At 43.5% G+C, this 13,868-nt stretch overlaps 1 protein-coding gene across 2 annotated transcripts in view; it reads left to right on the top strand.

Moving 5' to 3' along the window:
* Positions 1 to 13,868, top strand: part of LOC115224223 (bromodomain adjacent to zinc finger domain protein 1A) — a 98,190-nt gene that overhangs the window by 62,310 nt on the left and 22,012 nt on the right. For both annotated transcript variants that reach the window (XM_029795004.2, XM_036513450.1), the window contains exons 9-14: positions 1,205 to 1,343; positions 3,737 to 3,886; positions 5,834 to 5,929; positions 7,067 to 7,291; positions 10,253 to 10,418; positions 11,861 to 11,971. In XM_029795004.2, coding sequence (XP_029650864.1) covers positions 1,205 to 1,343; positions 3,737 to 3,886; positions 5,834 to 5,929; positions 7,067 to 7,291; positions 10,253 to 10,418; positions 11,861 to 11,971 — 887 coding nt within the window. The remainder of the gene's footprint in view (positions 1 to 1,204; positions 1,344 to 3,736; positions 3,887 to 5,833; positions 5,930 to 7,066; positions 7,292 to 10,252; positions 10,419 to 11,860; positions 11,972 to 13,868) is intronic.

The following is a 13,868-nucleotide window of genomic DNA, read 5'->3' as shown; positions in this document are numbered from 1 at the left end:
GGCTTCTGTGCCGGTGACACATAAAAAGCACCATCCGAACGTGGCCGATGCTAGCGCTGCCTCGACTGGCTTTTGTGCCGGTGGCACATAAAAAGCACCATCCGAACATGGCCGATGCCAGCACTGCCTTGGCTGGCTTCCGTGCTGGTGGCACGTAAAAAGCACCATCCGAACGTGGCCGATGCCAGCGCCGCCTCGACTGGCTTCTGTGCCGGTGGCACATAAAAAGCACCATCCAAACGTGGCCGATGCCAGCCCCGCCTTGGCTGGCTTCCGTGCTGGTGGCACGTTAAAAGCACCAATTGATCGTGGCTGATGCCAGCGCTGCCTCGAGTGGGTTCTGTGCCGGTGGCACATAAAAAGCACCATCCGAACGTGGCCGATGCCAGCGCCGCCTCGACTGGCTTCCGTGCCGGTGGCACAAAAAAAGAACCGTCCGAATGTGGCTGATGCCAGTGCCGCCTTGGCTGGCTTCCGTGCCGGTGGCACGTTAAAAGCACCAATTGATCGTGGCTGATGCCAGCGCTGCCTCGAGTGGGTTCTGTGCCAGTGGCACATAAAAAGCACCATCTGAACGTGGCCGATGCCAGCACCGCCTCGACTGGCTTCCGTGCCGGTGGCACAAAAAAAGAACCGTCCGAACGTGGCCGATGCCAGCGCCGCCTTGGCTGGCTTCCGTGCCGGTGGCACGTTAAAAGCACCAACCGATCGTGGCCGATGCCAGACTCCCCTGGCACCTGTGCTGGTGGCACGTAAAAAGCACCCACTACACTCGCGGAGTGATCGGCGTTAGGAAGGGCATCCAGCTGTAGAAACACTGCCAGATCAGACTGGAGCCTGGTGCAGCCCCTGGCTTCCCAGATCCCGGTCGTACCATCCAACCCGTGCTAGCATGGAGAACGGACGTTAAACGATGATGATGATGAATATAGTTAGCATTTATTATACTGCAAGGTATATGATGTATTATAATATGTGTCTGTATAATTGAAGAAAGAAAAAAAAAATCATGATGGATCTTGGGCCAATAATCTTCTGATCACATGTTTGGTGGATTAAATTCTGACCACTTGGAGCCAAACATCAACAAAAGGACAATAGTGCCTTGGCTTTCGTTGTACTACCTGACTCTGTTTTTCTTTGCTTTCATTGAATCTGATCAATCATTACCTTTTTTTTTTTTTTTTTTTTTTTTTTATAATAGTCGTTACCAGATCTCTTACCTGTACAAACAAGACTACCACAAGAACTGTTTGGTGATGCATTGATGGTGCTAGAATTTATCCATACATTCCAAAGTTTGTTTGATTTAAATGAATATTTCCCTTCCGGGATGACCTTAGGTAAGTCACACAATCATTAAAAACCTTGTTTTCCCTAACCACTCACCTGCTTGCATTCTCTCTTTGGGTTTTGGTAAAGATATTTGCTTAAGTGAAATTACCATTATTTTATGTTTGCCCTCCCACGTTTGCATGGGTGAGTGTCAGGAACGAGTTTGACTATGATGATCCCCCCCCCCCCCATTCTCATGGTTCACCAGGTGTTTATTCAGTCTTTTCCCCCCAGGTTTCTGTAGTATTAAGCAAGCAAGAGGAATATTCCTTTTAGGGGTAAGAAATTGGTCTATAACAGGCATCGTGTTGGCCAGAATGCCTGGTCATAAACCTGATGTTCAATGCCTGCTGAGACAGGGAATATAGTGTTGTTAGTTAGTTAATTTTTTGGCTCAAAAAGCAAAAAGCAAGGCCATGTAGGGGGACATGGAGTTATGTACAGGGTGGTGTTCATGTAAATAGTTCAGGCCACTTGAGGTCAAGGGAGACTTTGAACTGAGCGTTTGTCGGCATCTCCACCATCTCGTCTGGCAGCTTATTCCACGGATCCGCAACAGAAACACATTCTATCACTTTTATACACGTAGCTGCAGGCGTGGAATGTGTGGTAAGAAGTCCGCTTCAAATTCCGCCGAGGTCGACTTTGCCTTACATCCTTTCGGGGTCGATAAATTAAGTACCAGTTACGCACTAGGGGGTCGATGTAATCAACTTAATCCCTTTGTCTGTCCTTGTTTGTTCCCGCTATGTTTAGCCCCTTGTGGGCAGTAAAGAAATAAGAAGTTTGCTTCCCAACCGCAAGGTTTAGTCTCACCTTGGACAAGTGTCTTCTACTCTAGGCCTGGGCCAACAGAAAACTTGTGAGTGGATTTGGTGAACAGAAACCGAAAGAAGCCTGTTGTGTGCTGTAGTACCTCACCTTACGAGGACGTGCTTTACGAGACACCATGTTTACAAGTTTTATTTTATAATAAATATAAAAAGCACGTTATTTACATATGACAGATATTTGTCCTCATCTTGTTTGTTGTTAACACAACGTTTCGGCTGATATACCCTCCAGCCTTCATCAGGTTTCGGCTGATATACCCTCCAGCCTTCATCAGGTTTCGGCTGATATATCCTCCAGCCTTCATCAGGTTTCGGCTGATATAACCTCCTGCCTTCATCAGGTTTCGGCTGATATACCCTCCAGCCTTCATCAGGTTTTGGCTGATATACCCTCCAGCCTTCATCGGGTTTTGGCTGATATACCCTCCAGCCTTCATCGGGTTTTGGCTGATATACCCTCCAGCCTTCATCGGGTTTTGGCTGATATACCCTCCAGCCTTCATCGGGTTTTGGCTGATATACTCTCCAGCCTTCTTCAGGTTTTGGCTGATATACCCTCCAGCCTTCATCAGGTGTCTTGGGGAAATTTCGAACCTGGGTTTCCCCAAGACACCTGAAGAAGGCTGGAGGGTATACCAGCCGAAACGTTGTGTTACCAACAAACAAGATGAGGACAAATATCCGTCGAATGTAAATAATGTACATATTCCTCACATCCGCTGGTGATGCGTGAAAAACTACTTGCACCAGTGATGCATAAAAGGCCACATGTGCTGGTGACACGTGAAAGGTCACCCATGACGGTGACACATAGGTATTTGTGCTGGTGATTTTTAAAGAGGCCCAGTATATTCTATGGAATGATGGACATTAGGAAGGGCATCTAGCTGTAGAAACCAAGCCAAAACAGACAGGAGCCTGGTGCAGCTCTCTGGGTTACCATCCCCACAGAAACCATCTTACCTATGCTAGCATAGAAAATGGATGCTAAATAACGATGATGAATTTATTACCCTTCTCCCAGTTCTGAGTTCTTGATTATTTTGGAAATTACCTGAAACCCAAAGTGTATTCTTACTTTAGGAATTAGGGTCACAAAAGGGTTCAGTTTATGTCCCTGTTTTATTCTATTTACTCTTTACTCTTTTACTTGTTTCAGTCATTTGACTGCGGCCATGCTGGAGCACCGCCTTTAGTTGAGCAAATCGACCCCGGGACTTATTCTTTGTAAGCCCAGTACTTATTCTATTGGTCTCTTTTGCTGAACCACTAAGTGACGGGGACGTAAACACACCAGCATCGGTTGTCAAGCAATGCTAAGGGGACAAACACACACACACACACATATATATATACATACATATATACGACAGGCTTCTTTCAGTTTCCGTCTACCAAATCCACTCACAAGGCTTTGGTCGGCCCGAGACTATAGTAGAAGACACTTGCCCAAGGTGCCACGCAGTGGGACTGAACCCGGAACCATGTGGTTGTTTAGCAAGCTACTTACCACACAGCCACTCCTGCGCCTATTCATTTTTTTTTTTGTTTTCATGTGAATTTTTCAGAGGTTTTGGAGGAAGCTTTACTGGATAATGATGTGAATGGGCCACTCACCGATCTCCTACTTATGTTGCTGGTTGCCATTTTTTATCTGCAAGAGTCTGAGGAAGAGGAAGAAGATCCTGATTTAAGTAAAGGAAAGACTAACATACCTGGTAAATATTGTGGAATACTTAGTTATCTACACACCTGACTTTGCTGTAAATTTCTTGTTCGCATTATATAGGGGAGTGTCAGATTATTCTGTTACTAAATACAGAGAGAGTGTCGGGTGATGCTATTACTAATATGGAGGGAGTATCAGGTTATTCTATTACTGTCTAATTGGGGGGGGGGGGTCATGCTTTGATGCAATGCTGTGACAAGAATTAATCCTGAAAATATGAATAAATTATAAATTAACAGCTAAAATTTCAATAGAATAGTATAAGACATAAGCTTCAAAGTTTTGAGGATGAATTCCAGAACCATTAACTATAAAAGAGCCATTATTCAGAGCTGTTACCATTCCTTTGTTCGTGTGGAATTTGGTCCTTAACTCTAGCTTTCACATTACCCTGTCAAATGTGATGCTTGTTTATTCTCATTGTATTGAATTAATTGTGTCGATGCCAGTGCCGCCTCGACTGGCTTCCGTGCCGGTGGCACGTAAAAAGCACCATCCGAATCGTGGCCGATGCCAGTGTCGCCTCAACTGGCTTCCGTGCCGGTGGCACGTAAAATGCACCAATCCGATCGTGGCCGTTGCCAGCCTCGCCTGGCACCTGTGCAGGTGGCGCGTAAAAAGCACCCACTACACTCACGGAGTGGTTGGCGTTAGGAAGGGCATCCAGCTGTAGAAACACTGCCAGATCAGACTGGAGCCTGGTGCAGCCTTCTGGCTTCCCAGATCCCCGGTCAAACCGTCCAACCCATGCTAGCATGGAGAACGGACGTTAAACGAACGAATGAACGAACGATGTGTATTATCTCATTTACTTTTAGAAGGACATTGGGCAATCTTACGGTTCTAGTATATTTTACATCAACTGACCATGTGTATTTGTTTATATACGATCATCGATTTCCGTAAAAAACTTTTATTTTACATTTATTTTTTTACATATGGGGTTGGGGGGAAATGGGATCTTTGGGTTAGGGTCCTAACCCTAACCCCAAAGATCCCATGGGCGCCACTGCATGGTGCCAAGGTTTCCAAATTTGCCATCAAGATGTAGGACAAGATACTGTGATAACCTGCGCTTCAGAGGCCCACAGCTCTTCAATATCCCCCCGAAGGACCTGAGAGACCTGCATGGGGTGGATGCAGATGTCTTTAAAATGAAACTGGATCTCTTCTTGTCAGGTGTCCCAGATGAACCAACTTCACAGCAGGAGGTGCAGATGAGGGCAGCTGCATCGAACTCTCTCATCCACCAAATGGCAATTGCTAAAAAGCATTCGTGAAGTAAAATCATGTAGCAACACCAAATGGTGGTGCCCTAGCATGGCCACAGCTCGTGAGCTGAAACTAGATGAAATAAAATAAAAAATAAAAAATCGACAATCATGTATAAATACACGTGGTCAGTTGACGTAAAATATACTAGAACCGTAAGATTGCCGGACATTGTAGGGTAGAATATTTGGACTGGATATGACAGATATGGGTTGTCTAACCCTTTAGCGTTTAGATTACCCTGTCAAATGTAATATTTATTCATATTGTTTTCAATTAATCCTGCATTATCTCGTAGCTTTAAGATCTTGATGATGTGGTTGTTTATTTTTAGCATGATCCTGTAGGGCCAGTTTGCTCATAAAACCGATGAAATAACTGGACCAGATTCGACTGGTTTAACCCATTAGCATTTAAACTGGCCATATCCGGCCAAAAGTATTCTGCCTGTTTTATGTCCAAACTGGCCAGATCTGGTCTCTCAGACCAACCCTACAATATCATCTTAAAAATGAACAGCTACCTCATCAAAATCTCATAGCTACAAGATAATGCATGATTAGTTCAAAGCAATGTGGATAAAGAAGCATTAATTTTGGTAGAATAATGCGAACACTAAAGGGTTAAATGTTTAAGTGTTAATGTTAATTTTTTTCTTTTGTAGATTTCAGTGAAGAAATGTGTTATTCAGATCGTTCAACAATGGCTAATTTATTAAAGAATTCTGCAATTATGGCACAGTACCCTATGTTAACCCATGGTAAGCATTTTACTAACATTTCATTCAGATACTCTTTTACTTGTTTCAGTCATTTGACTGCGGCCATGCTGGAGCACCGCCTTTAATCGAGCAACTCGACCCCAGGACTTATTCTTTTGTAAGCCCAGTACTTATTCTATCGGTCTCTTTTGCCGAACCGCTAAGTAACGGGGGCATAAGCATGCCAGCATCGGTTGTCAAGCAATGCTAGGGGGACAAATGCAGACACACACACAAACACACACACGCACTACATACATACATACGACGGGCTTCTTTCAGTTTCCGTCTACCAAATCCACTCACAAGGCTTTGGTCAGCCCGAGGCTATAGTAGAAGACACTTACTCAAGGTGCCACGCAGTGGGACTGAACCCGGAGCCATGTGGTTGGTAAACAAGCTACTTACCACACAGCCACTCCTGCTTTTTAAAAAATTTTTTTTTTATCTTTGGCTCTTCTGGAACCATCTTGTCTTCGGTTGTCTTTGTAGAAATCTTGATTTCACACATTACCATCATTGGTCAAAGGGTCAGTTCACAATAGTTCACAATATTTTCAGTGGTGAGATTGAATCGAGAGTAGCTCTTCAACTTGGGCAGAACAAACAGCACAAAGAGTTTTTTAAACAGTGGTTTATTAGGCTTCTTGGACATGTTGACGTAACCAGCTTACATCTGCTGTCCTTGCTGGCACAAGATATGCAAGACTTCACAATCTTAGTAGTTGAGCAAAAAGGTCCCTGAATAAGGGTTGTTTAAGGATGTTGAACGAAACACCCATGTTACCAAAGGTGAATTATTCTAACCCCAAAGAATCCCTCTCAACACATGGCTATGATGCTCCCCCACTACTTCTGCTCGGGGTCAGAGATGCACATATCGTCAGCCACTAAGGGACATGCTCAACTGGTTAAGGTCAAACAACTGACAAGCAAATCTGTGGTATTGAGCAGAATATTTGCTGTAGACCATCTTTTATACCAAGACAAAACAATGTACATGATAACACTTCCAATCATTTAAGATCAGAAGCCACGAGAGCCACTGCCTGGTACTGCATCAGGGCATTTATTATTATTATTATTATTATTAGTAATCTAATGCAAATGTTTTGTTGTTTTGTTGTTTTCTTCTAGGAACCCCTTTGAGGAACTTGCAGTTGGACAGTTTTACTTTGACTGAGATTTTGCGCTTGCACTTAATATCGTCAGCTGCCAAAGCGAATGCAAATAATGTCAAATTCCGGTATCAACAAAGAGGTGGTTACACAGCAATGGATGATGCTGGTATTCATCTTTGTAAAGAACTTCCTGAACTTATGAAAAGTCTCAGTGAAGACAACATATTTGATATGCCCCCAGGTAAGCTCATATCAGTCAGCCCCCTTTCTTTCGGCCTCCCTGCACAGTCCCTTTCTCTTGGCACATGTAGTCCTTTTCTCTCAGCCTATAGAGCCCTTTCCTTTCAGCTGACATAGCACCTTCTTCTTGATCTACATAACCCCTTCCTCTTGGCCTACATAGTACCTTTCTCTCAGCCTACATGACCCCTTCAATTAGGCTTGCATAACCCTTCTCTTTAGACCTACATAGCTTTTGGTTTAGCAGCATCTGTACTTTTCTGGACAAATACCTTATATATCATGCCCTTTTATATAATCTTGGTTAAAATTTGCCTCTCACAATTCTAGCTTCAGTTAAATGAAGTGGCCATCAATTACTGGAGTTAATTTGAGTGCCACTTTCATCTTCAGCCCCTACAAATTGTGACCCTGTGCCTAAATTCCACTGAAGTACTTTGCGGCAAGGGATGGAGGTTCACATAACCCTTTCCCTAAAATCTGTGACCTCTCTATAAGTTATAGAATTCAATTCTTCTTACTATTATCTCCTCCCTTAAGCCCTGTCCCTGACATAGTTTATAACAAATTGCTCTTAAATCTAGGATCCGGCCATGACCATTCCATATTTCATTATAAGGTAACTCTGTGTCTGATTTTCAGAGTTATTTCATTGGTTATGGCCATGTTGGGGCACCACCATTATCAAGGGCTATAGTTAACCATAGTTTGATACTCATCAGCCTTTATCAGATAATGAAACTATTTTTTGTTACCTATTACTTATGACCCTTGAAGCATTCAGGTAACTCTGTCAAATGCAACACTTATTTATTCACATTGTTTTTGAATCAATCCTGCATTATCTCATAGCATTGAAGTATCAATAATGTGGTTTATTTTTAGAATGACATTGTAGTGTAGGTGTGAGAAATTGGAAACTGGTCAGTTTGAATATAAAACACGTGGAGTATTTGAGTGTGATATGACCAGTTTGAATGCTAAGGTGTTAAAGTATTTTCACACACACACTAGTTAAGGTCTCTCTGTTTGTGGCTACATTCTGTTTCATGACCAGTTTGAATGCTAAGGTGTTAAGGTATTTTCACACACATGGCGAGCTGGCAGAAACGTTAGCACGCCGGACGAAATGCTTACCAGTATTTCGTCTGCCGTTACGTTGTGAGTTCAAATTCCGCCGAGGTTGACTTTGCCTTTCATCCTTTCGGGGTCGATAAATTAAGTACCAGTTACGCAGTGGGGTCGATGTAATCGACTTAATACATATGTCTGTCCTTGTTTGTCCCCTCTGTGTTTAGCCCCTTGTGGGTAATAAAGAAATAGGTATTTTCACACACACACACTGGTTAAGGTCTCTCTGTTTGTGGCTACATTCTGTTTCATGTAATTCTTCTATGGCTGCACTCTATAGTCATTCAGGCCACCTGTTTTACACAGCCTTCCCTTGCTGTGTGAGAAGCTGGAAGTTATTTAAAAAGGGTTTTTGCCCTTCATGCAACCATAGCTCCATGAAATACACTAGCCATGAGATCTTGACCTTTTTGCATTCAGATCACTCCATCAAATGCATTGCTTATTTATTCACGTTGTATTGAATTAATCATGAATTATCTCGTAGCTTTGAGATTTCTGTGTAGAATGATATTGTAGCCTAGGTATGGGAAGCTGGATCTGGCGAGTCTAAAGTGTAAAACTCAGAATATTAGGGCCTGATGTGGCCAGGCTAATTACTGACTGTATTGAGTGCGATTGTCTTACTCTTTTACTTGTTTCAGTCATTTGACTGCGGCCATGCTGGAGCACCGCCTTTAGTCGAGCAACTCGACCCCGGGACTTATTCTTTTGTAAGCCCAGTACTTATTCTATCGGTCTCTTTTTTGCCGAACTGCTAAGTGACGGGGACATAAACACACCAGCAACGGTTGTCAAGCGATGGGGGGGGGGGGGGGCAAACACAGACACACAAACATATACACACACATACGTATATATACATATATACGACGGGCTTCTTTAAGTTTCCGTCTACCAAATCCACTCACAAGGCTTTGGTCGGCCCGAGGCTATAGTAGAAGACACTTGCCCAAGGTGCCACGCAGTGGGACTGAACCCGGAACCATGTAGTTGGTAAACAAGCTACTTACCACACAGCCGCTCCTGTGTGTTCATTGTTGTCTCAAACGAACCTGACATAGCTATTTGATAGAATATCAACCCCTATATGTAGTGATATCTGTAGTGGGAGTTGATATTCCTGCCTAAAGGCTGTGTTCTTGCAGGGCTGCCTTATAAGGAAGGACTAACAAGTAAAATATTGATTTCAAATTTTCGGCAGAAGGCCAGTTATTTTGGGGTGGGTGGGGGCAGGTGAGCCAATTGCATTGACCCCAGAGTTTAGTTTGTACTTATTTTGTCGGTCCCAAAAGAACGAAATGTAAAGTAGGCCTTGGTGGAATTTGAACTTGGAATGTAATATCGGATGAAATGCAGCTGAGCATCTTGCCGAGTGTACCGATGATTCTGCCAGCGTCCCACCTTACTAACGAGTAAAATATCGGGATTTTACTTTTATTCTTTTACTCGTTTTAGTCATTTGACTGCAGCCATGCTGGAGCACCATCGCCTTTAGTCGAACAAGTACTTATTCTATTGGTCTCTTTTGCCGAACCATTAAGTTACGGGGACATAAACACACCAACATCGTCATCAAGTGATGGTGGTGGGACATACACACACACACACACGCAATGGGCTTCTTTCAGTTTCTGTCTACCAAATCCACTTACAAGGCTTTGGCCAGCCCGAAACTATAGTATAAGACGCTTGCTCAAGGTGCCACGCGATGAAACTGAACCTGGAGCCATGTGGTTGGGAAGCAAGCTTCTTACCACACAGCCACTCCTGCACAACTTTGTTGACATGGCATTTAAAAAGAAAATTTTTGTCTATTTATATTTATCAGAGTGCAAGTTGAAGACTTTGTCAACGCTTGTGCACCAGTTCCTCACCTATGCAGCTTCCAGGGATTTGGTTGAGGACAACTTTGAGAGATTACGACAGTTGAAGATGGATTTGAAACAGTTACAATGGTCGGAGTTGAGGAGAGAGCGAGAAGAAGCAACTGCAAGGTAAGCAGTCACCATCAGTATAATCACATATTACTCTGTTTTTTTTTAAGCTAACCCTTCAGCACTCAGGTTAATCTCTAAAATGTGATGCTTATTTATTTGAATTGTTTTGAAGACCTGTTGAGGCAAGTGAAAATCAAAATCGTAATCTGTCAACATCAATGGAATTTGTAGCTGTGATACCAGTGCCGGTGGCACGTAAGAGAACCATCCGAACATGGCCGTAGCCAGCGCCACCCGACTGGCATCCGTGCTGCTGGCATGTAAAAAGCACCATCCGACCGTGGCTGTTGCCAGCTTCGTCTGGTCCCTGTGCCGGTGGCACATAAAAAGCACCATCCGATCGTGGCCGTTTGCCAGCCTCGTCTGGCACGTAAAAAGCACCCACTACACTCACGGAGTGGTTAGCGTTAGGAAGGGCATCAAGCTGTAGAAACGCTGCCAGACCAGACTGGGCCTGGTGCAGCCTTCTGGCTTCCCAGACCCCAGTTGAACCGTCCAACCCATGCCAGCATGTAAAGCGGACGTTTGCACTCATGATTGCAAGATTGTGGTTCTGATTCCCAGACCAGGAAGTGTGTTGTGTTCTTGAGCAAAACACTTCCATTTCATGTTTTTTTCCCCATTTTTCTCAGCTGTAAATGAGTGACCTTGTGACGAACTGGCTTCCCATTCAAGGGAAATGTTGTGGTCTCAGTCACTTCTACACTCATAGGCCTATATGCCATGCCAGTGGAGTGGCATTGGAAACTACAATGTGAGGTGTGCATTGTAACCAGTGGTGTATAATGACATCTGCTCGTCTGGTTGCGACAGTGATTATCAGATAACTACTTTGTTGTTTATAATTTTCTTTTTGATGCTGTTGTTATTGTTGCCTGTGTCCATGTCTGTTGGATCATGGATCTTTGTAATTTAGAAGACCCGGCAAGCTAAGTGAGACCATAACGTCGTGGCCTATACCAGGAGTGTAACCAGCCCACTTATGCGTTGGCACGTAAAAAGCACCCACTACACTCACATTAGGAAGGGCATCCAGCCGTAGAAACACTGCCAGATCAGACTGGGCCTGATGCAGCCTTCTGGCTTCACAGACCCCAGTTGAACCGTCCAACCCATGCTAGCATGGAAAGCGGACGCTAAATGATGATGATGATGATGATAAACTCTGCTTGCGAAGAGCTGTCGAGGCAAGTGAAATGGAAATCAAATTCGATGACTGGCATCTGTGCTTGTGGAGCGCTAAGAGCACCATCCGAGCATGAAACAAGTAAAAGAGAAACACAGAGCATCTCAAACAGAAATATGCTAAACAGCGGTGGCCTCGGTGGGTTGGTACGAAAAGGCTTTGTGCATCATCTTACCTTTCTTCCTTTCTTGTAAGACTCATCTGTGGACTGTGTAAGTGGACCCGATCACATTTTGTTGCTCTTCTTTTCCAGATACAAGCGTAGTGTGGAAGAAAGACTTCGTGAACGGAAGCAGCTAGAAATGAAGATAGCTAACGAAGCACTAAGACAAGCCGGTGTTGAGGTGAACAACGGCATTACTGAGTAAGTATTTCTCTGCTTTTGATATTTCTTGTAGGGGGGCACAGCATTTCATGCCACATTTGTAAAGTATTCTTAGGCGCAGGAGTGGCTGTGTGGTAAGTAGCTTGCTTACCAACCACACGGTTCCGGGTTCAGTCCCACTGCGCGGCACCTTGGGCAAGTGTCTTCTACTATAGCCTCGGGCCGACCAATGCCTTGTGAGTGGATTTGGTAGACGGAAACTGAAAGAAGCCCGTCGTACATATGTATGTATATATATATATATATATATATATATATATATATATGTGTGTTTGTGTGTCTGTGTTTGTCCCCCTAGCATTGCTTGACAACCGATGCTGGTGTGTTTACGTCCCCGTCACTTAGCCGTTCGGCAAAAATAGACCGATAGAATAAGTACTGGGCTTACAAAGAATAAGTCCCGGGGTCGATTAGCTCGACTAAAGGCGGTGCTCCAGCATGGCCGCAGTCAAATGACTGAAACAAGTAAAAGAATCAAAGAAAAAAAATTCTAAGGTGTCATGCAGTAGGATCGAACCTGCAACCATTTGGTCGCGAGGCGAGCATACTGTTAGAACGGTCGTGACGGCATCCTTGGTTCAAATCACATCAAGGGTCAATTTAAGGCTTTCATGGTCGATCCAATAAGAACCGCATCACTGCGTCCTTCATTTCATGAGGCTGCTGTCTTTGTGTATTTAACTTCTCGTTTCTCTTTTTTTTCTTTCTTCCTCTCCTACAAAATGTAAGTAGCCGTGGAAATCTTGTGGGAGAACCTATTCTGATCCCCCTTCCTCATCTCATGCTTCTAACTCATCGATGCCCTCGGATAAAGCAACATTCAATGCAACATGTAATTTCAAGAATTTTTGTGTAATGTGTGCAGCTGGCAAAATTCGGTGCAAAATGAGCGATTTATGCAAAGCATGCAGCTAGCGCATTTTATGCAATGTGTGTGGAAACTGGTTGTGTAGTTTTGAATTCGAATTGTATGAATAGAAGTGATAAAGGGATTTCAGCATACCTATACACATGTGTACCCACCTCCCAGACTTTGTTTCCTCATAGCTTTTAGAAAAATGGATAATTTTTTTTTCTTCTAAGAAATTTTCTTCAAATACCTTTCAGCTGGTGCAGATTCCAATTGTATTGGAATTTCTGAAGAATTTTTTTGGGGGATAGTTGGGGAGGTGAGTTATTGGTAAGTCACTCAAGTTGACTTTGTTTCCTCATAACTTTCAGAAAAATGGGTACTTTTGAATGATGTAAATAATTTTTAGTCTTAACATGGTTCAATTAGAATTTTTTCTTCTATGGAATGAAGAGCAAGCCTTCTTCTATCATACTCTCAATTTTGGTCAACTTGCGCCGCAGGGTCTCGGAGGAGATGGTGCTAGTTGAAGGCTACTAAACCTTCCACCACACACACACAGACAACTTCAGCTTTATATATATAGATTTACTCATATTGCCTTCTATGAATCATACATTATTTCATAGCTTTGAGATTTCAGTGATGTGATTATTTACTTTTAGAATGACATTATAGGGTATGTGTGAGAGGCTGGATCTGACCAGTTTGAAGATGAAACAGTTGGAACATCTGGACAGGATATGACTGGTTTGAATGCTAAAGAGTTAAAAAAAAATGCCCAATTTTCTAAAAGTGATGAGAAAGCAGTCAGATGAAGGGCTGACACACTTGTAGGTACGCTGTGATTTCAGTGTGGATCTGAGGGTAAAAAATTTAAAACAAAAAAGACTAACATTATAAGCGCAGGAGTGGCTGTGTGGTAAGTAGCTTGCTTACCAACCACATGGTTCTGGGTTCAGTCCCACTGTGTGGCATCTTGGGCAAGTGTCTTCTACTATAGCCTCGAGCCGACCAATGCCTTGT

Source organism: Octopus sinensis, linkage group LG25, assembly GCF_006345805.1.
Source record: "Octopus sinensis linkage group LG25, ASM634580v1, whole genome shotgun sequence".
NCBI lineage: Eukaryota > Metazoa > Mollusca > Cephalopoda > Octopoda > Octopodidae > Octopus > Octopus sinensis.
The sequence above is the reverse complement of the archived record's forward strand: the minus strand, read 5'-3'. Positions and strand labels throughout refer to the sequence as shown.